Source organism: Camelus dromedarius, chromosome 1 (assembly GCF_036321535.1).
Source record: "Camelus dromedarius isolate mCamDro1 chromosome 1, mCamDro1.pat, whole genome shotgun sequence".
Lineage (NCBI taxonomy): Eukaryota > Metazoa > Chordata > Mammalia > Artiodactyla > Camelidae > Camelus > Camelus dromedarius.
The window spans coordinates 86,570,971-86,594,288 of record NC_087436.1 but is presented as its reverse complement, the minus strand read 5'-3'; the positions used below and the strand labels follow the sequence as shown (position 1 = coordinate 86,594,288).

Genomic DNA, 23,318 nt, shown 5'->3' with positions numbered 1-23,318 from the left:
GTTTGGGTTTGGTTTGGTTTTTTGTTTGTTTTTTTTTAATGGATATGACATTTTAGTTCTGGAAGATGAAAAAAATTCTGGAGATGGATGGTGGTGATGGATGCACAATGTGAATGTGTTTAGTGCCAACTGAACTGTACACTTAAAAATGCTTAAAATGGTAAATTTATATTACGTATATTTTACCAAAAAATTCCTATAAACACCCCACCCCCCAAACTCTACCTCCTGCTGTTTTCTCACACTGAACTACAGCCATAAACACCTAAAGCGTGTCTTATTTTGAATGAATCCTTTCCTTGGTTGCAAAGCAGAACGCAGAGAAAGCGCCCAGGCCGGAACAACCCGCCCTTCCAGCGGCGCCGCGAGGGCGGGGCTTCTCGGGATTGGCCGCCCGGGAGGCCCTCCCTACCTGGTTTGAAAGTGATGCTCAAGGTCGTAGCGCTGTAGCACCTCGTCGCAGTGCTCCGTGAACGGGCAGGTCACCAGCAGCTTGTTGAGGAGCTTGTTGACCAGGATGCTGGATTTCTTGCAGTGCTGCAGAACCAGAGGCTTGCGATCCACGGGGCAGAAGTCCTTCTCCACCAGGAAGTTGGTGAGGCAGAGCGTGCAGTAGGTGTGTCCGCAGGGAGTGTCCAGAGGGTCCAGCAAAGCTTGCAGGCAGATGTGGCAAATGAGGTCATCGTCCACGTCTTCTGTGTAGGTGTAGAAATGGTTTTCCTCGGGCGAGTGGGCTTGGCCGCACACCACGCACAGGGGTGCGGGGCTGGGATCTGGGTCATCGGCAGGATCTGCCTGGCTCATGGTCGACTGGGTCCGGGCGGGGCAGTATGACCGGAAGCCAACCCACGAAAACACAGCTTCTTCGGGAGCAAATCAAGGTCTTCCCAGAGCCATCCACTAACCTGAAAGAGAATAAGACAGCTCATCTTGGATTGCACAGCACGCTGAATACGCGGCTTGTTATGAACGTGAGGCAGGGCTGCCGGTGGCCAGAAGTGAGTGGTGACTCAGAAGCCAGGGCTGAGTGCCCACTCGGGTGACTGACATGGCCCGGGGCCAGCGTCTTTGCCTCCTTCTGCCTCAGTTTAACCACCTATCCCAGCAGCAACCACGTTTACCTTTAACAACCTCATGTTGATGTGGTGAAAATCCTTTGGGTAACATCTGGGAAATGCCCAGAAATACACTCTAAGAAATGTAATTTGTTAACTAAAAAGACCAGTGATTTATAAAGTTCTCTGTCAGAGAAGGACAAGAAGAAAAGCAGTTAACAGTCTGATGGCTGTCTCTTAGCTTCCCCACCCTTCTCCAAAACTCAGAATATATAGGACCTCGGAGTCTTCAACTAAATCATCTGAGAAGTTGAGGCTGCTGTATGTTTCTGATGATAAAGGCAGTGTTTTCTTCTACATGCATTTCATTTACTCAGTCACTTAGTGGTAAAGTGGGTTCTGGAGCCACACCACCTGGGCCAGTCCCGCCACTACTGCGGGCCAATGATTTAAGCCTCTGTTCCCACATCTGTACAATGGGGATAAAAATAGCCTACTTCATAGGATTATTGTGAGGATTAAGAGATATGAGACATAAAGCTCTTAGAATTGTCCCTGGAATATAGTAAGTGCACATTGAATATTAACTATCCTTACATAATGTATATTTGTTACTGAATTCATTCTGTCTCCAGTCTAGCTCTGTTGGCTTGGAAACTAAAAGCTGAAGTTTCTATAAAGGGGTGTGTGTGTGTGTGTGTGCGCGCGCACGCGAGTGTGCGTGCGCCTGACTGCCTTTGTTCTAATCATCTCTTTTATTCAAAAAAAAAAAAATATATATATATTTCAAACTAGGAGTGTACTATCCCAGCATGTAACTCCCTTTGGTATATAAGTTTAAGATAGAGTGTTTAACATGCCTGATTAACATGACTTCCTGGATAATCAGTCAATAAAGATTTTTTTTGGGGCCTTCAATCATCTTTATTAATGAGCTGCAGTAGAATGAGATTTGTAACAATGAGAATCATAAACATCTCTGTTTTCAGTAAACATTTTTTGAGCACCAACTTGAGCTAGGTAGTGAGTTGGCTGTGGAAGAGACCTTCAAGAGAGATTTAAAGGACATGCCTGCCCTCATGGAGTCCCCAGTCCAGGGAAGGTGGACGTGAACACTATAATCAGAAGTCCAGATAAGCAGTGCAAAGGCAGGTAAGTGCTAGGAGACTCTGGGTCGACTCTCAGGACAATTAAGAATCCCGCAGCTACCCCTATCCCTATCCCCCAACTCAACTTTCTAATTTTCTGAAAGTAAATAAAACGACTTTCAGCTTTCCACGGGGATATAAAGACACATGAATAACCTAACAGGAAACTAGCCACGTTTGGAAATAGCACAGCAGTCATAAACTGTGTTAGTTTTTTCTTTTCCAAATAAAGTCCGAGGTTGTTTGTACAAACAGAGACTTATCTGAAAAAGAAAATCCATCGACTTCAAACTTTCACTGAGTCAGCTTCATGTTTACATTTCTGGGCTGCACTAATACGCCTGGAAGCACAGTCTGGTCAAGAGGTGGAAGTAAAAGGCCCTGAATGTGAAAGCATGTAGGAATCACAGCATTTTATTTAGCATCCAAAGAGCCCATGGAAGGCTAAGGCAGAGGGTGCAGGTGAGGGTGAAGTTGTTTCTAGCTCAGTTTCATGGAAACCTACACAGCTGCTGTGTGTCCTTCAGGCTGATAGAAGGTACTGGAACCTCACAGGAAGTGCTTTAAGGGGCATGAAAAACAGTGGAAAAATAAACACGAGAATGGAAATGGGCCACCCAAAAGATTATCATCTACTCTAGGAAAGGAAGTTCACGTATTTTGAACTAAAACACTAGATCTTTTAAATTGTAAGAGTTTTGTCGAATACTTCCATGGGTTTGGGTTCTGTCTGTTCTTTCTCGCTGTGCTGGGCCCGAGAGTGACAGGAGTGCTCTGGTCGAACTACTGAAAAAACGTCACAATTCTAGGCCATTCCTTTATCGGTGAAATGGCCAGATTTTTGGTTTGTACACTGTGCTCTGGAAGGTGTGTCAGAGGCCTCAGGGTCTTCCAGAAAAGGAAAGGAGGGATGGTGGGCTGTCTCCACTTCTCCATCCCGCCCAGTCCCAGCTCCACTTTTATCTCACACATCAGCTTCCTCATAATATTTTCTTCAAAGAACCCTGGCTTAACGAAAATAAAAGCAAACAACCAGACTAGATACTATGAAATCCCTTTCAGAAACGGAGTCCTATGGTTCTGTGCTAATAAAGTAGAGGTGTTTTATTTTGGGGTGGTTGGCTTTTGGGAAAATCTCTTTTTTTTTCTTTCTGACACACTTTTGAGCATTTACCATGTGCAGGCACTATGCTGGGGCCTTAGATATATTATGTTATTTAATCTTTACCAATCCCCAGGGGTTTTGTTTTGGTTTTTTTTCATTTAACAAATGAGGAAACAGGTGAAGCAGGTAAGAAACTTGCCAGTCACACCAAAAAACAAAAAACAAAAAACCCAGAGTAACTGCTGACTCCAGTTACTGCTCTTACACATTTTGCTGCTTTTCTCCTGGCATCTTTCTTGACTGTGACCAGTCAGAATCCCAAAATGTGACCAACTAAATATAGGAGCCCCAGGAAATTAGAAGGTTAAAAATCTCTTTCGGCCTCCTTGCAAGGGGGACCCCCCTTTCCCAAGGTCTCTGAATGAAAGGGCTCTGACTTTACTGAGTGTAAGATGCCTGAGGAAGGGTGAGTGGACAGGGACAAGCAAAAATGGCTGGTTTTAGCTCCAACACCAATTCATTTTTCTTTTCTTCCTTTTTTTCTCTGAGAGCAATTTGAATTCTCGGGCACTTACTCATGTGAGTAAACCAGATTCTTCACATAATATTAATGTAAACATCACTGTATATATTTTCCAACTTTGCTTTAGACTAAATAAAGCCTATATGAATAGACACAGATGAGAGAGTTGGCTGAAAAAGCAATTTGGGGCTCCAAAGAAAAAAACTAGGTAGACTTTAAAAAATATGATTAATATCATTTACCTGATGTTTCTTAGTTCCAGTTTACATCTTATTAGCATGTACGATGGATCATGTTTTTAGACATGTATTTATCTTGCTGAGGGACTGAGAAGAAATTATCAAAAATCATTAAGGCTTCAAAAGTAAACAATTTTCTCCCCTAAAAGTGAGCGCGAGGGCCTGTCAGCTTTGAGTGCATCCTCGGTGCTCAGTGTGTGGGGACGCTGGCCCTGGCTGAGAGGAGGAGGGAGCCGCAGTGGGGCTTCTTTGCAGTTTGGAGTAAGAAAGAGCAGGAAGTGGGTTCTCTCCTCGGGTGTGTGTAGGGTGGTGGGGGCGGAGACCTTACACCTCCTTGGTAGGCCCTGTTATGGCTCAGGAACCAACCTTCCTCCTTCCTCTCTGATTTGGGGTGGAATAGAGGCCTGAGGTGACTTTCAGAGAGAAGTGTCGTCCACCAATGTCGTGCTGGAAAGTACCACGAAAAGTAAAAATCTCCCTCAATCCCCACTTCCTTTCCCATTCGTTTATCTTGCTGGAAATCGCTACAGAAGTTCTTCTCCCTAACTTGCAAATTCTACACTTTCCTGATAACAAAGGTGCATTTCAGAGCAAAAGTGAGTCAGCAGTGTCTGCAACCGAGAGGGTCTTCAGAGGGCGTATGTACACTGACTCCTGCACTGGAAAAATCCGGTAGACTGAAGACTTAAAAGCCTTAAGCACAGCCTTTGGGAGGGAGATTAAGAGGTACAAACTTCCAGCTCCAAAATGAATGACTCAGAGAGACCCACTTCAGAGCTAGAGACGCATGCAGGCTGAAAGTAAGGGGATGGACAAAGAAAGATGGACTAGCAATTCTTATCTCAGACACAATAGATTTTAAGAAAACAAAATGACTTCAGGGGATGAAATGGACAGTGTGGGATATATAGTCAGTAATGATGTAATGGCTTCATAGGGTGACATTTTGTAACTAGACTTATCGTGGTGATCATTTTGTAATGCACAGAAATATCAAATCACTATGTAGTGCACCAGGAGCTAACACAGTGTTTGTTGTAGGTCAATTATACTTCAATAAATAAGCAAACTCATAGAAAAATAGATCAGAAATGTAGTTACCAGAGGGGGGGGAGGGGAACTGGATGAAAGAGGTGAAAAGATAGAAACGTCTGGTTGTAACACACGTATGTAATAGGGAAGGAACGTACAGCATGATTAATATAATCAACACTGCTGTGTGTTACATGTGAAAATTAAGAGAGTAAATCCTAAGAGTTCTCATCACAAGGGAAGAATACGTTTTTCTTCTATTTTGTGGCTTTATGAGATGATGAATGTTCACTGAATGAATTGTGGTAATCATTTCATGATGTATGTACATCAAATCATTATGCTGTACACTTCAAACTTATACAGTGCTGTATGTTGATTACATCTCAATAAAATTGGGTGGAAAAAAATCACACACAAAAAGAACAGCCTTTGGGATACAGCCTGTTTGGAAGCAGAAAAATTTTGCATGAGATAATCTACAAGAACAATGGGGTCTCTGGTGGCCATTGTCCCACTAATTTTCCTTTAAATGCACACTGGCTTTACAAAAAGTGGTTATCTGATGTAGTCAGAATAAACCATATACAGCACTGGAAAAGTGATGGATAAACATGTCACCTGGCATGCTGCGCAGACAATTTCACATTTTCCTCCTACTGAAGGGACTTGACTCCAGAGCATCCCTTGAATAGGTGCATGAGTCACAGCTTTCCAACAATAGTAATGGGACCTCATGATATTCAAAAGAATCTGTCCTTGTAGTCAAATGGCAATGTGTCCTGCATTGGTACTTTAACCTTGACAAACATGAAACATGATAGCCATAGGCTCTTTAGGTTGAAAGGGAGCCTTGAGAAATGGTCCTTAAATGAAACAGGACTTTATTTCCTTATAAAATAGATCATTCTGCCTTTGAATAGCTCTAACCTACTAGTGAGGGAAAGTCCATGTATTGACCCAAAATTCACCCCCCTAGACCTCACCCACTACCTCCATGGGTCCCATTTAGAATATGTCTAATTCCTTAAATCCTTCAATTATTTGAGGGCAGACTCCAAGTGCCCCCTAGGTACAGCAGCCTGAAGTGTATCCGACCTTCCTTCAGGTTTGCAGACTCCAAGAGCCCGACTGCACTCTTCTGCAAGCTCCCCAATTTATCAGCGTCCTTCCTGCAATCTATGGATAGCATGAACCCCAGGTCTCCAGGACAAAGTGAAGTGGGAGTAACTAACCACTCCCAGAGCCAAAGACTGCATCTGCTCCCCGGGCAGCAGTGCACACCCGGGCTGGTACTGCAGTCCTGCCAGAGCTGAGCAGGGAACGCTGCCCTGAGGCCTAGAGGAAGCTATCAGCAATTCTTGGCCATAGACGGGGAAAAGAATCAAGACTAATAGAAAGGTGGATGCTTTTAAAAGCAAAATCAAATGCTAGGAACACAGTTTAGAAAATGCAAAGATATTTAGAGGCATTAGGTAGATTTATACAAACAGAATGAAGGCCTCAATGGCTAAGCGGTTCCAGTATTGGAATTCTCAGCATATAATCTGATTCAAAGAACGAATGGTATTTGGGGAATTTGGGGCTCCGCCATTTGTTTGTAAGCATTCCTTTATGTTGACAACTCTTGTTCTAAAATGTCCTGACATAAATAACACAAGAGAAATGGAAACCATTTCAACAAATGGTAAATCAAAGAGAATTTTTCTCATCCAGAGCATAAACATCAATGAGCCTTCACCGACATTCACTAATAAATGAAAAAATTAAAACACTGACAGGCCTAGGGCAGCTGATGGGGGGGCAAGCAAAGGGATAAACTGGAAGTCCTACAGCTCCAGATGCTCCTTTCCCCTTCCCTCCCACAGTTAAAAAAAAAAAAGATACACAAGTGCTCGACAAGGAAAGTGTCCTCAGAGGCTTTACCAGTCAGTCACCTTGGACCATTAGGGTTCTCCCCTTATCTGCCAGAAAGCATTGCTTATGGAAAATTTCTACTTCTCCTGTGACAAACATGGTCCTAAAAATCCACTGAAGACAGTCCTAAGTAACAGATACACTTATCCCACCAGTGCCATGTGACCCACATTGCAGCCTAGGGCAAAAGGAAACCTGAGTCCTAATATACACGTTTTGTGTATTTTTTAGTGGTTAAATTGTTTTTCCTAGATCATTAAGGTAGTTGGGAAAAAAAAGTGAGAAACATGAAAACTATGTGTTCAATACATACATACAGTATTATTTTGAATTTAAATATTTTACTTATACTAAAACCAGAATTTTTTCCTCCATAGTTTTACTTTCCTGGCTTTAAAGGAAACAAGGCCATCAGTACTGTTTTCCAAATCTACCTCTTTGCTTGTCTGATTTTCAACTGAGGAAATTGCCAGGTTTGACTAATCATCTTGAATAATTTAAAATTTTTGATCTTTTATCATGGATTTTTTGCATTAATTTTGGTTTTTTAAAATACTATTTTAAAATATTACTTATCGTGACTACTAAGTTTTTGGGGTTTTTTTTAATTCAAGTATAGTCAATTTACTTGACTATAGTTTCTAGTGTACAGCATAGTGATTCAGTTATATGTATTCTTTTTCATATTCCTTTTCATTACAGGTTACTACAAGCCCAATATAGTTAACTGTGCTATATAGTAGGTCTTTGTTGTTTATTTATTCTGTACATTGTAGTTTGTATCTTTCAATCCTAAACACTCAATTTATCCCTCTCTTTTTGCTTTTCCCCCTAGTAACCATAAATTTGTTTTCTATGTCTGTGAGTTTCTTTCTGTTTCATAAATAAGTTCATTTGTAGATAAACAATAAGTTCATGCTGTATAGTGCAGGGAACTATATTTGATATCTTGTAATAATTTATGGTGAAAAAGAATATGAAAATGAATCTATGTATGTTCATGTATGACTGAAGCATTGTGCTGTACATCAGAAATTGACACAACATTGTAAACTGACTATACTTCCATAAAAATATATATACAAAAAAATGAAAAATAAAGAACCTATATACCAGGATATATTTTAAAAAGTTCATTTGTATCATATTTTAGATTCCACATATAAGTGATATCATATGGTATTTTTCCTTCTTTTTCTGGCTTACTTAGAATGACAATCTCCAGGTCCATCCATATCGCTGCAAATGGCATTAATTTCTTCCTTTTTATGGCTGAGTAGTATTCCATTGTATAAATATACCACAACTCCTTTATCCAGTCATCTGTCAACGGACATTTAGGTTGTTTCCATGTCTTGGCTATTATACATAGTGCTGCTATGAACATTGGGGTTCATGTCTCTTTTCAAATTAGAGTTTCCTTTGGATATATATATGCCCAGGAGTGGGATTGCTGGATCACGTGGTAAATCTTTACAAAATGCTTTTGGTGCCCCTTAAAATTTGTACCCAAAGGTAAGCACCTTACTTGCCTCACCTACTCAAGGCCCTGCCACTGTTAATTTTAGAGACTCAGGTAAAGAGAATGGGGTGTCAAGGCTGTGATTAGGATCCAGCTCTGCATTAAACCACCTCTGTGGGTCTCCATCTTTTCCTTCCACCTGCCCTGGTTTCCAGCCAGGTGCAGAGGCAAAAGTGGAGAATTACAACCTTGTCACAGGTGTGCCACTAAATTTTAACCAAGGTGGAAATTAACTGTTGCTCTAGCTGATGGTTGTACTTGATAGAGGAGCCAGATGAGCAGTCTGCTGAAGGGTTCATGAGGCAAGAGGAAGAACTTTCAAAGGAGAGGGGAAAAGTGTAACCTGAAGCCAAGTCCCCAAAATGATCACGAAACATTTGGATCCTGACAGAGCTTCTCTTCGTGAGTAGATAGGAGAGCCCAGTCAAGTGACATAAGCATTCTCTCCAGCAGGGACCTGTGCGGACTGCAGCTGTACAAGCAGTGTGAGGCTCTGCACTGTTGCAGTCGGTTTGCTTTGTAATTTTTGCTGACTTATTTAATGTTGTTCAAAATCTTTAATCCCTTCAACCAATCTTAATGTTTTATCATGTGTCTCACACACATACAGACCAAGAATCCCTTAGTCTTTTACCTTCAAGAAACTGAACTTAAGAGTTTTTTGTTGTTGATGATGCATTAAAATTTGGATGAAGCTACGCAGTGCAGAATGGCTTGCCGAGTTGCTTTCAAACAGGTCATTGAGGCCACACCTCAGTGCCAAGGTCACATTCACAGTCAGGCATGTCATCCTGAACCATGAAGGCCAGAGATACACCCATGGAGGACTAGGATGGACCAGTGCTGATTCATTCTTCACACCAGTGGCCTCATCTCTCTAAAATGACTATCTGGCAGGCATGTTTGTCTCACCATTGCCCTGGCTCTAGCTTCAACTCCTAAATTAGATTATTGGGGGGAAAATAAATGCCAAAGTTAGGGTAAACTCTATCTTCTATTACACAAAGTGAATTTACAATTACATTTTAAATTATAGATAAACCGTGTGAGACTTGGAGGTATTAAAGTGCCATCAATTCTTTTATAAATATCAATTGTCAACTAAGGTATACAAGAAGATGGACCAATGCTCTGTGGTCTGTTCCTTAGCTTATAGACACATATGTAATGGGGAAAAATTAGGTGCTTTACCAAGACATGGAAACAACCTAAATGTCCATTGACAGATGAAAGGATAAAAAAGATGTGGTATACATATACGATGGAATACTACTCAGCCATAAAAAAGAATAAAATAATGCCATTTGCAGCAATATGGATGGACCTGGAGATTGTCATTCTAAGTGAAGTAAGCCAGAAAGAGAAAGACAAATACCATATGATATCACTTGTATGTGGATTCTAAAAAAAAAAAAAAGACACAAATGAAATTATTTACAAAACAGAAACAGACTCACAGACATAGAGAACAAACTTATGGTAACCAGGGGGAATAGGGGTGAGAAGGGATAAACTGGGAGTTTGAGATTTGCAAATACTAACTACTATATATAAAATAGATAAACAACAAGTTTCTTCTGTATAGCACAGGGAACTATATTGAATATCTTGTAGCAGTCTATAGTGAAAAAGAATATGAAAACGAATATACTATATATATATATGACTGAATATATATAAATATATATATATGACTGAAACGTTATGCTGTACACCAGAAATTTACACAACATTGTAAACTGACTATACTTGAGTAAAAAGAATGCAAATTAAAAAAAATTAGGTGCTTTAGAGACCTGAATAAGAGTCACGCATCAGATTAAAAACTGTCTTTGGACCAAGAGCCTGGATTGGAAATGGAGGCTGGGGAGGCAGGGGAGCCACATACGTTGCAGAGGAAAGGGAGAGGGACCAGAGGAAGGGCATGTGCTTATGGGCTGCTGCCAAGGGCAGGGTTAGCTCTGCTCCTACTTAATATCTCAATCAGTGGTCTCCCAGAGGGAGTAAGCAATTCATTAATACAGTCTGTGAATGACACTAGCCTGCACAGTGTTGCCAACACTAGAAAAGACAGAGAAAAAATATATAAATGGCCTATGAAGAGGTTGAAATATGGCCGGGAAATTAAAGAATTGAACTAGAAGGAGACTGTGTAATACATCTGGAGTCAGTAACTGAGAACATAGATGCTCAGAAAGTGGGAAAAACAAGGGAAGCGTTAGGTGAAAGGAGTCCCAGGAGCTAGCCAATTAGATACAAGCTTTAGAAGTCAGGGATGGGCTTTCACAAGCCTGTTAGAGAGGAGCTTTTACTGCCTTTCCCCTGGGGTGTCACCACTGCACACCTTTCAAACTCAGATTGCTTTGTGAGAACTCTGGCCCACAGAAGACGTCCTTCCATTTCCTGGTCTCCCAACATGGTGAAATGGAGCTGATCCCCTGCCAACAACAAAAATGAAGGCAGAGTATTTTGCACTGACCAAGGGCCCTTGGCCCTTGCAACCAGTTGTCACAGGGCCCTGGGCAGGCCTGGCGTCCAAGAAGAAGCAGGGTGAAGACAGACTGGCCTTCTGTCACCCAAGGCTGAAAAATATACTCAAGAAACACGTTTTTTAACAGACATCCAAGATTTACGGAGGGAAGGGCAAGGTGGAGGAAGATATTTGAATTCTCAAAATTTTTCTACTGCTTCAGTTCTACAGGCGTCCATGTATCACCTATTACATGCGTGACATTCGTCTTCATTTCTGTGGGAATCCCCATAGGCAGTTCAATTTCATCTTCAATGAGTGTAAGTCTAATTAGGAAAATGGAGCTTATATACAGAACAAAAGATAAAACACTGCAAGAGAATATACAATGGTCATGGTCTTACAAAATAGCAGCTAGGGACAAGCATGGAGAGAAAGGAGCGAGGGAGCAGTGTAGTGTGGCCCAGGTCAAGTTTAAGGAATAGATGGTCCTCAGGGTGAATCATGAAATGGGACTTGGACAAGTGGGAAGAAATCTAGGTGAGAGGAAGAGCAAATTCCTCAATCAAGGAAGAGGACTACACCCCCTGGTATCTGGTGTTCCCACACGATGACTTGTATTTGAGGTTTTAAAATTATTGAGAAGCCACAGGATTTTGAGTTGGGTAAGGATCTTAGATTCTCACCAAGTGCAGGGATCCTCTTTACAACATCCTGGAGGGCTGACCTACCAACTTCTGTTTGAAACACCTCCAATGATGGGAGCTCATGAGTTTGCCAACAGCTGAATGCCTCCCTCTTGTTAGTATGAACTTAGGGCATTGTTCTGTCTTGCAGTGGAAAATAGATCACATTTATTCCCTCAAAACAGGACGCCCCCACCAAAGTAAAGATAGCACTATGGTTTCTCTCTTGTCTTTCTGCCTCTGGTTCTTCCAGTTGTCTTCTTGGGTAGTCCACGTGGTACTGAAGGGTCCACCTAGGATGCTCTCTAGTTTGTTAAGGTCCCATTGAAAACATGGCACTTGGAAGTGATAACTTACCCAAATGAGGTCTGCGCTCAAGGTTCAGTGGAATAATCACTTCCTTAATCAGGATACTACTTGTCTCTTAAAGCAACCTACAATGACCTTTACTGATTTGCTTTTTGTAGATAAATCACACGATTGACTAATAAAATTCAGTAGGTCTTTAGAACATAAAACACTTAACTATTGTGCTTTGAACAGAGGAATAAATAATGGTAGTGGTGAAGGCTACCAAGTCTAACTCTCCTTGCCTATATTTTGCCCAATATTTCAGCCTCCAAGTGAAAAAGAAATTACTCCAGAAGTAATGGGAGGGGCCTATGTGTAGGAATGTCACCTGGGGGGCTGTAGTGGGTAGAATGATGCCCCCAAAAGATATTCCCACATCCTAACCCCCAGAACCTGTGAATGTGGCCATGTTAGAAAAAGGGTCTTTGAAGATGTAATTAAGTCAGAGATCTTGAGATGAGATCATCCTGGATTATCTGATTTACCCAAACCCAATGACAAGTGTCTTTATAAGAGAGAAGAAGAGAAGACACAGGCACAGAGGAGAAGGTGATGTGAAGACAGAGATGGAGATTGGAGTGATGTAGCCACAAGCCTGGGATACCTGGAGGCACCACCAGCTGGAAGAGGCAAGGATTCTTTCCTGGAGCCTCTGGAGGAAGCAAGGCTCTGCCAACACCTTGATGTCAAACTTCTGGCCTCCAGAACTGTGAGGGAATAAATGTGTATTATTTGAAGCTCCCAAGTTTATGGTAATGTGTTACTGCAGCAATAGGAAACTAATAGAGGGGTATTCTCCCAGGAACTAGGTACCCATTTCCAATGACCTCTTCCAACGCCTCTCTACACAGTTTGGGGACAATGTGTTGAGTTGCAGCCACTTAGACAGCTAGATACATCGGGACAGCAGATCTGCCCTAGTATAAAAGTGTGGTAATTTTCTTTTAATTCATTGCTAAGTTACAACACAGATGTTTTCAGAGAGGACTGTTAAACCAAATTTGCTAGAGCCTCAAGGGGCAAAAAAAAAGACTACAGAGAGAAGAGCTGATTTTGTGTGTGTGCCGTAGAAGACATAATACAAGCATAATGATGATACTTAACGAGGAGTTTGAAAACACCAGGTGATTCACCTATTAATGTGAGCAGGCAGGAGCCTAGACACGCAGCATACTGTTCAAAAAAGGCCATGTGACAGACAGACAGAAGCAGTCATAAGCAAGTTATGCAAATCATCTCAACAGATAGCGATGACATATTTAGACCTCATCGTCATGCGTATGCTGTTGCCACATACTAAGACACGAGGCTATTAAAGAAAATTCTTGGAGAGTTTCCATTCTGCTGTTGCTGAAGTCTTTTATGTCCCTGTGACAAATGCATCAAACACAAGAAGCAACTGAGAGTCACTGGAAAATAATGGTGGAATTTAAGTCCACACATTCCAAGTCACATATTAGTGATGAGGAATAAAATGCCCCCGGTTAATTGGGACAGAACCTACTGCCACTATTAGAAGTGTATTGTCGATCCACCATGTCAAGGAGTGTGGCTCCCTGGAACAGGGGGAGAAGTTTTTCTAGAAAGACAGACATGGAAGGGCAGGGGTGAAGAGAATAGGAATAAAAAAGACTGTCATAAAAACTGCAAACCTCAAATTTAGAGGTCATCTAGTCTACTCTCTACCTGAATCCCAGAAATTCCTTCTCTCCCCTTCTTTTTAGAATACAATATAAAACAAAACACAATAATTATTACTATTTAATGAGCAATTCACTAAGTGCAAGATACTACGCTGAGGGGGAGGGTATGGCTCCGTGGTAGAGTGCATGCCTAGCATGCACGAGGTCCTGGGTTCAATCCCCAGTACTGACATTTAAAAATAAATAAATAAATCTAATTACCTCCCCTCACAACAAAATTTTTAAAAATAAATAAATAAAATAAATAAAAATAAATTTTTAAAAAGTTGCAGTATAGAAAATAACATTTGTTTTAAAAAAAAGATACTATGCTGGATTCTTTCCATATATTTTCTCATTTAATCTTAAGAATGATCTTATGAGATCAGTGATATAATCTTTATTTTATAAATGAGTGGCATGTGCTACTAAAAAACCCCTCAAGTCTTCTTTGGCATTCATTCATTCCCTCACTCATGCATTCATTCATTTAGTGAATAGGTACTGGATACCAAATATATCAAAACAATCACCTTCAGTGACAGGGAACTCAGTGCCCCAAAAGGCAACCTACTGGACTTTTGGACAATTCTATTTCTTAGAAATTTCTTCCTTCTATTGATCTGAAATAGATCTCTGGGTAACTAAGCAAGGCCACTGTGGTGTCTACGTGTCCCTTAGAACAAAACGAGATAAGAGGAAATGGTGACAGGAAGAAGTTAATAGGGGACAACCAACATTTTCTGTTTCTGATTTCAGCTCAGTGCAGTTTTTGTGCTTAGCAATTTGTACAGTTTTCATGTAAATCTTTAGTCTTTAGGGAGGATAGACAGTTAAATCCCATTAACCCAGAAAGAGTGATGTAGTCTTCCTTTCATATGGTTATGAAAAGCCCTTGATACTTTGGAGGTACTGTCAGAGGACAATCAAGTTGCCACCCACATAAAATTGAGTCTACATGATGCCAGCACATAAATATCAGGAATAGTTGGGTACCACCAGGAAGTCCATGAATAGCAAGGCACTGAGGAGGACACATTTTAGAGCCGCCTTCATCCGATCCCTCTTGGCAGCATCTTAAATGGCCTTTTAAGTAGTCAGAATCCTAGCAAACTGTTTTCTCTACTTTAAGTGAGGAATTCAAATCTAAAAAGGAGACACTACTGGAAGCCAGGAAGCCAGGAATCCCTGCTCCAGGAAAACCCACTGGTTACTTACATCATAGAATCCTGCTGCTCACAGTTCTGCCAAGGACCAGGTATTTCAACTGGCAGCTACACTCCCCTGGAACTCCAAGATCATTCCTGTTACCAGGTTTTCCTTCTGAGCCTTTGGGGGCCTTTTGGGAAACCCGTTTTCCTCAGAGACTTTTTGGCCCTCAAATTACTACTGTTTCTATCATTATTATATCCAAACTTCAACGTGACCTAAGAAGTCTAGCTGTCCCCATTATAATGATTGTTTCCTATAGTAACACAAGACTTACCATTTATAGAGCACTTACTATATACAGGCACTTTACATGAAACCATTCAGTTATTCCTCACAACAGCACTGGTTTTTGTGAATATTCCGTTTTCCAGATGATGAAACCAAGACAAGGAGATATTAACTTACTTATTTAGCTTGGCAATTGCATGGTGGAACTGGATCTCAGACCCAGATCTGACTGATTCTACCCACTATGCCTTCTTTTCAAGAAAATAATACGAATGATAGCTGGCACTGTGCCAGGGGCTACTGTAAGCACTTTATACATTTCAACCCATTTCAACTTCACAATAAGCCTATTTTACAGCTGAGGTAAAGTGAGGTTAAATAACCCAGCCCAGGTCACACAGCTCATACAAGGTGGAGATGGGTTTTAAACCCAGGGATTCTGGTGGCAGAGACCACACCACTATTTTAAAGCAGCAGCACCATTCCATCTAGAATTAAATAAATAAGGCTAATATTTCCAAGTGAGGCATTGCCCACTTCCCTGCAGTCAACCTGATGTGCATCTAGCTTCTGTTACAGGACCCACGGAGGTGTGAAGTACACCATGTCAGCATCCCTTTGCAGGGAAAAGGTAAACATGGAAACTGATGGACAGGGAGGTTGAGGTGCTTCCCTGGGTTCCCCTAAGCAAGCTAGTAGTCGGTTCAAGGTTATGAACCCCTGGCCTCAATCCACTAGGCTGTTACATTGTTTGTAAATGATGAAAAGATGCCTTATCTTTTCAGGATGGGCTGAGACCTGGAGAAGGTCCCAGGGCCCTGGAAACACACCTGCTCTCATGCAATGGCTCAAGGTCATCAAAGGGCATAGGACAGTCCATTAGGGAGACAATCATAGCCAAAGGACGCACAAGTCTCCCTTCCTCAGTACAGGGCAGACTCCAAACTGGCAGCCTCCTTCTCCCAGGAACTTGGCCTGCCAGCTCACCAGGCTGCGGTGAAGGGTGTTTATCTGCAAGATTGGAGGAGACCAAGCACCAGTCTGCCCTGGAGATAGCACAATGGAAAGCAGAAAGGGCTGCCTGCCAAGTCAGATTACAGCAAATAGCAACAGAACATTTCGCCCGAAGGCCCGCGGAGGACCACGTTTTGTGGGTCTGTTGTGGGATGAGAGTAACAGCAGTGGCCAGCAGCTGCTAAACACTCCTGGAAGACTGGCAGAGACCAATCTGCCTGGCCTGTTTAATGACACAGTTTAACCCTTCTCCTGCCTCCTGCCTGTTTCCTTTCTCTGAACTGTGAACATTGGCGTTAATTACTTACAAGCAATAACCGTAACAAGAACTATCAGGGTTCCTAACAATTGCAACCTTTTATCTCAGAAGGGTCAGACCATCTCCTCCTAGCAGCCCAGGATAATGCCTTCAAGAAGGATGGCTCACTTAGCACCAGACATGTCACTCGATGCTCCATATATGTTACCCCATGTACTTCTCAGGACCGCTTTATATTGTAGGGATATTATCTCTCACTTTACTGATAAAGAAACTGAAGGTCAGAGAAATAATAAAGTAACTAAATGGGAGAGACTGTACATTTCCCAGTTAGGCCTTATTGCCACTTAATCAAGGAAAGGAGTTACTACAGGAAGGGAACCACTGTAGGTCTTTTCACCCCTTTGGATAAAACTCACTATTCAGTTGGGCCGTTTTGACGCTCTCCATCCGATACGCATTATCCAAGAGATCAACTGCATTCTAGATGACCTGACTCTGAGTTCCAGTCTCTGTAATTTTTTTCCCTTTCTTACATCTGGGGGTGAAGAGTCCACAGCTTTGTTCCTTTAATACCCAGGGACCCCGACATACAGTGATGAAATGATTGGTTTAATCATACATTAAGTTCTATGCAAAGAATTAATGAACCACAGTCAACCAGAGGGAAGGCAATCTTGCGGAGAGGTTTGTGCCTTTAAAGACACAGTTTTATCCGGAAGATTCAGGATCTCAGAGATATTTTTCTCTCCTCTGCTGACAAAACTCTGAATCAAGTGAGCACACTAGTAGAGGACAAACAGCAGCCACCACCCAAACACACCGCTGGGGGAAAGAACAGACGCAAAGGTCAGGTGAAGAGCAACCTCAGCCTCTGAGGAGCAAGAGAGACTGGTAACAAGTAGAGGGCAGAGTCTCAGTCGGGGAGAAGCAACTGTCGGACACAAAAATGTCAGCTTATTTCAATTTATACTTTTGGGGAACTGACATGCACTTAGAATTTCTGGGTGGATGGAGATGAATATTCCTAGGATACGAATATTCCTAACAGATTCCCTTGCAAACTGAAATCTCAGAAAAATAGCCCATGAAGGCATCCAGAATGCAACGTCTCCCACACCGGTTGATTTTTTTCTCCCCCAGTTTTCCAGCTCATCCCAGTGGGGAACTGGGTTTGGAGCGACAGTATTGGATGGAGAGTGTGGCTATTGGGTGGTCGAGAACAGAAGTAGTAACCAGCTGCGTGGTCAGGATTAAGAAAACAAAAATGGATCCTAGAGGTAAAATTACTTAAAAAGAAAAAAAAAAGGTCCTGGCAGAACAATCTCCCTGGTATATCTGCTATGAAAAGCAAAAGAGAAAAAAATGGAAGAGTTCAAAAACAATTACAAATCAGACCTGAGCTTACACTCTTGTAAACATTGAGGAAATAGTCTTTACTTTAACCCAAGGTCAGCAGGCAGGCTCTCCAGGTCTGAATGCAAACAATTCTCATCCAGACCGCCAAGTAGTTTTAAAAAGAATGTTCGACAAAGAACAAAGAAAACAGTAGACTTTCTGAAAGAAGGAGGAACGCTGGAGTGGAGGGCTTCAGAGTAAGGGCAACAGAATTTACCTGTTGGAGGAAGAGACTTTCAGGAAAAAAAAAAATTAAAGTTGTCTTACAGGTTTAGATAGAAATTGCCTCTGGTGAGATGAACATAGAAAATAAGGCAAAATAAGGCAAATAAGGCAAGTCTGATTTCAGTCGGTCTCCTCACCCCCATTACACGGGCTGAGCAGGTCTGCATCTTTAAGTTTCAAAAAGTTTCCACTCCACTCCATTTCAGGGTTAAAAAAATAATAATAATCAGTTCAACTTCCCAGACAAGCAGAGGCTGGATTAATGATTAAGAGAAACAAAAAGGATTAACTATCTGGCCTGGGAGAACTTTCCTGTGCAACCAAAATGTCAAAAGCATCTCTTTCCTTTCAAAAGGGCTTCTCCCTCTGGGAAAAACACCCAGGGCTCAGTCATTTGGCTTATATTTTTCACTCAAATTCCTCGTTCAGATCCGTCAGGAGCCAGCGGTCTAAATGCCCAGAGAGAAAAATGGAGGATTTCGGCTCACCTTCCCAAGTGTTGCCTGGGGCTCTCAAAGCAGCAGCAACCCAGCAGCTCTCCCGCCTTGTGGGTGAATCCAGCAGCTCCTCGGGCCACCCGAGGAGCAGTGACCAGCCTCCACCTCGGCGAACAGGTGCCTAGAGGAAGGAGGAGGGCATTGGTCGGTGGAGAGCAGGAAATGTGTGACATCACGGGCGCCTCGACAGATAAAACATTACTGGGACCTTAGCTATTGAAACAGCCAGTAGGTCCCGCCCACCTGTCATTTACCTGAATACCTGCGAGCAGGTAGGTGGCGTCTCTGTGTGGAAAAATGAATCAGTTAGAGCAAATTGCTGGATGGAATTTACTTACTTTCCCGAGCGCAGCACGTGTCCAGCCCCGTGGACAGATCTGAATGTATATGCCTGGTTGCGTCCACAGCCCCCTCCTCCCACCCGCTCCTACTAACTGCCTACAAAAGAGTTAAAAAGATAGTTTCTTTATTTTTTTCATTTTAAAACTCTATTTTTTAATTGAAGTAAAGTTGATTTACAATATTATATTAGTTTCAGGTGTACAACATAATGGTCCAATATTTTTATAGATTATATTTCATTTAAAGTTATTACAAAAAATGACTATATTTCCCTGTTCTGTACAATGTATCTTTGTTGCTTATTTTATTTTACACATAGTAGTGTGTTTCTCTTAATCCTCTACCCTTATCTTGTCCCTCTCCCCTCCCCTCTCCCCACTGGTAAACACTAGTTTATCCTCTATGAGGCTGTTTCAGTTTTGTTATATACATTCATTTGTTTTATCTTTTAGATTCCACATATAAGTGACAACATAGGAAGTATAAACACAAAAACAGACGGTTGTGTAATGAGCATAAAAAGGAAGTGTGTGAAGACTGACTGCTTGGAAAAGATCTGAGATTTATCCCCAAATGCCTTTCTGAACGGCATCCCTTTGAATCCCAAGTGTGTGTCTCTGTTCCAATATAATAAATAAGAGATGGTATTTCAAACTCCTTTTAAAAAAATCGAAATATGGTGCCTGTCAGCAATTTCAGAGTCAAGTTTTCAAACACATTTTCCTTAGCCTCATCCTGTCCCAGCATTTCACCCCATACTCAGGAGTTTGTGAAACTTCAGTCACTCCCACCTGGCCCGGGGGTGTCACACGGCAGTTACAGTTCACTGCAGGCCTGCAATTAGGAGCAATTTACATGATTCAGATTCGAATGCTAGTACAGTAATAAGGTGGCATTGCTGGCTGGGTAGGGCCAGGAAGGAGGAGTCAGGATTATTTCTTTCCCCAGCTTGGTGCGTGACCCTGGGCAAGTCATTGTGTTGCTGCAGTTTTGCCAACAGGAAACGACAGGAGAGCTGCAACCCAGCCCGTACGCAGCGGCAGCTGTGAGCTATGACTGTGACGACTGACTGTTAAACCCTCTGGCATCTTTCAGAGGATTGTAAACAGCTCCCATCATTGTATTTAAGCGTCCTGCATTTCTGGGGTCCCCCAGTCCAGCATCTCTGGACACTTTACTCACTCTCTGGAATGTGCTACTTGGGGAAATCGTGGGCTCCCCCTCCCAAGAAGATGGCCTGCTTGCTCAGAAAGATCTACTATATTTTAGTAGATGGAAGAAAAAGAAATGTTGAAATTCCTATTTTCCCCCTTACTCCGTCTCCCTCTTCTCTTGTGACTGGTAATGCTTTGGTTCCACACGTTCTAAGACTGGACTTCTTAGGAGGTTTTTGAATGGGTTGGTTGGTAGGTTGGTTGGTGGTGTGGCTTCGGGAGGGGTGGAGGAAGGATAAATAGGAGGGGAAAAGGAGGGGGAGGGGGAGAGGGAGAGGGAGGAGGAGGGGAGGTCAAGGATGGGAGGAGGAAGGTCCTGATTCGTTCCCTTGGCCTCGACACTGACTGGGTGCCTCCAGTCATTCAATACCTTGTAAAACAACCGGGGAGGGAAGGAGGAGAAATTCTAGTCAAGGGCTGGGGTGCAGGGCGGGTTCTGGATTCTTCACTGGCAAAAGATCTGGCTCCTCTCCGCAGCCGCCCAGGACTGCTCTAGACTACCTTTCCCACCTGGGAACTGGGTGCACTTTGGAGAGAGCTGGAAGCTTAAAAAAAAAAAAATCCCCACTCACGTTTCTACCCAATAGAAACGATGCTGGGTGTGGCTACTCCTTTATAATTAACAATGAAAACAAAAGGTAAAGGCAGCAAAACCTTTTACTTGCGGGTGTTGCAAGAATAAGTACAGCCCACCAGCTTATACTCAATTCAGAAACATCGGCGAAACAAAGGCTTTTCCTGCACGGGACTGGGTGTCCCCGGGACAGGGACCGGAGGAGGGGCACGGCGAGCCGCCAGCCCGATGAATCGCCTAGAAAGCCTGCCTCCGGCGGTCGTGGCGGCCTGCCTGCCCGAGTGTGTCAGTCACCTTTGAAGGGCAGCAGGTCCCACCCGGGAGGGGGAGTGCGGACCTCGGGTCACAGCGGCGGCGGGGGAGGGGAGGAGAGTAATGCGGCTTCTCGGGAAGAGAATTTGCAGGAAGTGACAACGCAGAAAGCTTTACCCAAAGCCCTGGAGGCTACAGGGCTTCACTTGCTATTTTCACAGACTTGCAGCTTTCTGCTCCTCTGGTTTGATGAGTAAAAACTGAGAACAAAAGTTCACCCAGGAGTGGAGCTCACTCCCAGGAACGGTGTATAAAAGAAAAGAAAACATTAGATGTTTTTGATACAGTAGGCCATTCGACTAAGGATTCCTGGATTTACAATCATCTTTAAAGTTTAAAAAAATGAATACGGGCTTCATTACTCCCTGAGAGCTGTTGCATTATTATGGAAATACTACTTCTAAAGTACCAGTGCAAAGATAGATATAATAACATTAAAAAAACCCAACACCAAATAGGTGCTTAGCTGGTGCTAATTATTGCAAGCACTTTTTACAAAAGCTGTATAAGTCCGGTTCTCGTCTATTTGGATATACAGCTGGGAAACCAAGGCACAGAGAGGCTGACTACTTGCTTAAGGACAGCACAGCCAGTAAGTGGCAGGGCCTGGGCAGTTTCAACCTCTGGGGAAAAAGGGGGAAAAGTTCTGACTTCATGCTCCCTGGGCAACTTCCTGGACACTAATCAAACTTCTTATCTCTCTATTCAGAAGGAAACGCCTGTAGAAGTAGCCCTGGGAAGGAATGTCTCCAATTGTAAATGAATTAGTAATCTGATTTATACACTATGTAGGTATAGAACATATATACATATGGATACACTTATACATATATTGATGAGAAAACACACCAAGAAATCCATCACTCCTGGAGGCATTCATGAAATCATCTTTTTGATAGATCCCAAAGAAGGGAAGGCCAACTTGAGGGACCCCTCCAGAATGGTCAGTTCTAACTGTCTGTGCTATCTTTTATGATTATTTCTCTCTATAGCTTTAGCAGTCTATCCCTTTAAAATCTGAAAAAATCTATGAGAAGGGCCATAAGAACATAGAACGACATATAATTGGATAATATGAGACAGTGTAAAATTAAGTTCCATACAAACTACTGCTTTAGCTGCTTTAGACCAGGGTTGGTAAATACTAGACACACACTGCTCCATTCCCCCCTCCCATACTGTTCTCATTGTCATTGCTAGAAGGCTGTGGTGCCCTGGAGCTCAGACATAACCTTGGAATCTTCAAGACACAAGTTCAAGCACAGCAGCAATTTCTATTCCTGGTTTGAAAGTAAGTGGGAGGGGTAATCAGGAAAGGAAAAGATTGCTGTTGGCTGGTGTCATTAGGCAAGATTTCATGGAGAATGGAACATGAATGGGACCTTGAAGGATTTGGAGATATAGTTGATAAAGGCAATCATATGCAGGCAGGACAAGCAGATGGAGGCAGGGATGATCACAGCCTGTGTGAGCTGGGGAGGAAGGTGTGTAGTGGGGGAGGAGGGGGAAGACACAGCAATGAAATGTTCACCCCGCTGGACTGAAGAGGACTCATCCTATACTAAGTTTGGATGGGTAATGGTCTTCCCATCACTGCTGGCTACTTCTCTTCTTATGAGTAAACAAGAAGGAAGGAAGGAAGGAAGGAGGGAGGGATGGAAGGAAGGAAGGAAGGGAAAGGAGGGAAGGAAGAAAGAAAGAGGGGAGGAAGGAGAAAGAGAAAGAAATCCAGTATCCTGGGCATGGGTAATTTATTAAGAGTGACAATATTTTCAGTGTTGAGTTAAACTTCCATGATATGCCATTTCAGCTACCATATGATCATCTTACTGTTTAGAAGCAAGCTTCCTTTGCAGTCAATGTATCCTGTAAACTCTGTTCTTTGGAGAGACAGGTGGAACGCATTAGAGAAAGTTCTCTGAACTCAAGGCTGGGCCTGTCCTAGTTAACCAGCCAGCTCACTTGGGCTTTTTGATTCGTCTGAATTCTTTTATGCATCTTGACAGGAAAATCTAGAGGGGAAAAGGAGGTCTGTTTTCAAAGCTCTTTCCTTCTAGATCACCACAATGAAGGTTGGCATTCTCAAGGATTCTTCTTGGCAATGAACCATTGCTAAGACCGTAAGTACCCCGGGACTCGTCGGAATTACTTTGCCCCTGTTTGCTTCCCCTTTTTTAAAAGCATATTGGTAGAGTTGTCTCATATGACCGAATGCCACAACAAAAGTGAACATATTCCATCTGATTTTAATAAAAGGCATCTCTTTAGCGGAAAGTATTTAGCATTGTGAGATGGAATTGCTGTACACATTCC

The 23,318-nt window shown here is 42.5% G+C and overlaps 1 protein-coding gene across 5 annotated transcripts in view; it reads right to left on the bottom strand.

Moving 5' to 3' along the window:
- Positions 1-23,318, bottom strand: part of LNX1 (ligand of numb-protein X 1) — a 167,521-nt gene that overhangs the window by 95,043 nt on the left and 49,160 nt on the right. For 2 of the 5 annotated variants that reach the window (XM_064486578.1, XM_010992833.3), the window contains exons 1-2: positions 18,555-18,765; positions 413-905 (exon numbers count right to left, since the gene is read on the bottom strand). In XM_064486578.1, the coding sequence (XP_064342648.1) occupies positions 413-804 (392 nt within the window). In that variant the 5' untranslated portion in view covers positions 805-905; positions 18,555-18,765. Of the gene's footprint in view, positions 1-412; positions 906-12,652; positions 12,723-18,554; positions 18,766-23,318 lie in introns of those variants that run through there. The other 3 variants (XM_010992831.3, XM_064486562.1, XM_031434498.2) reach the window with 3 other exon arrangements.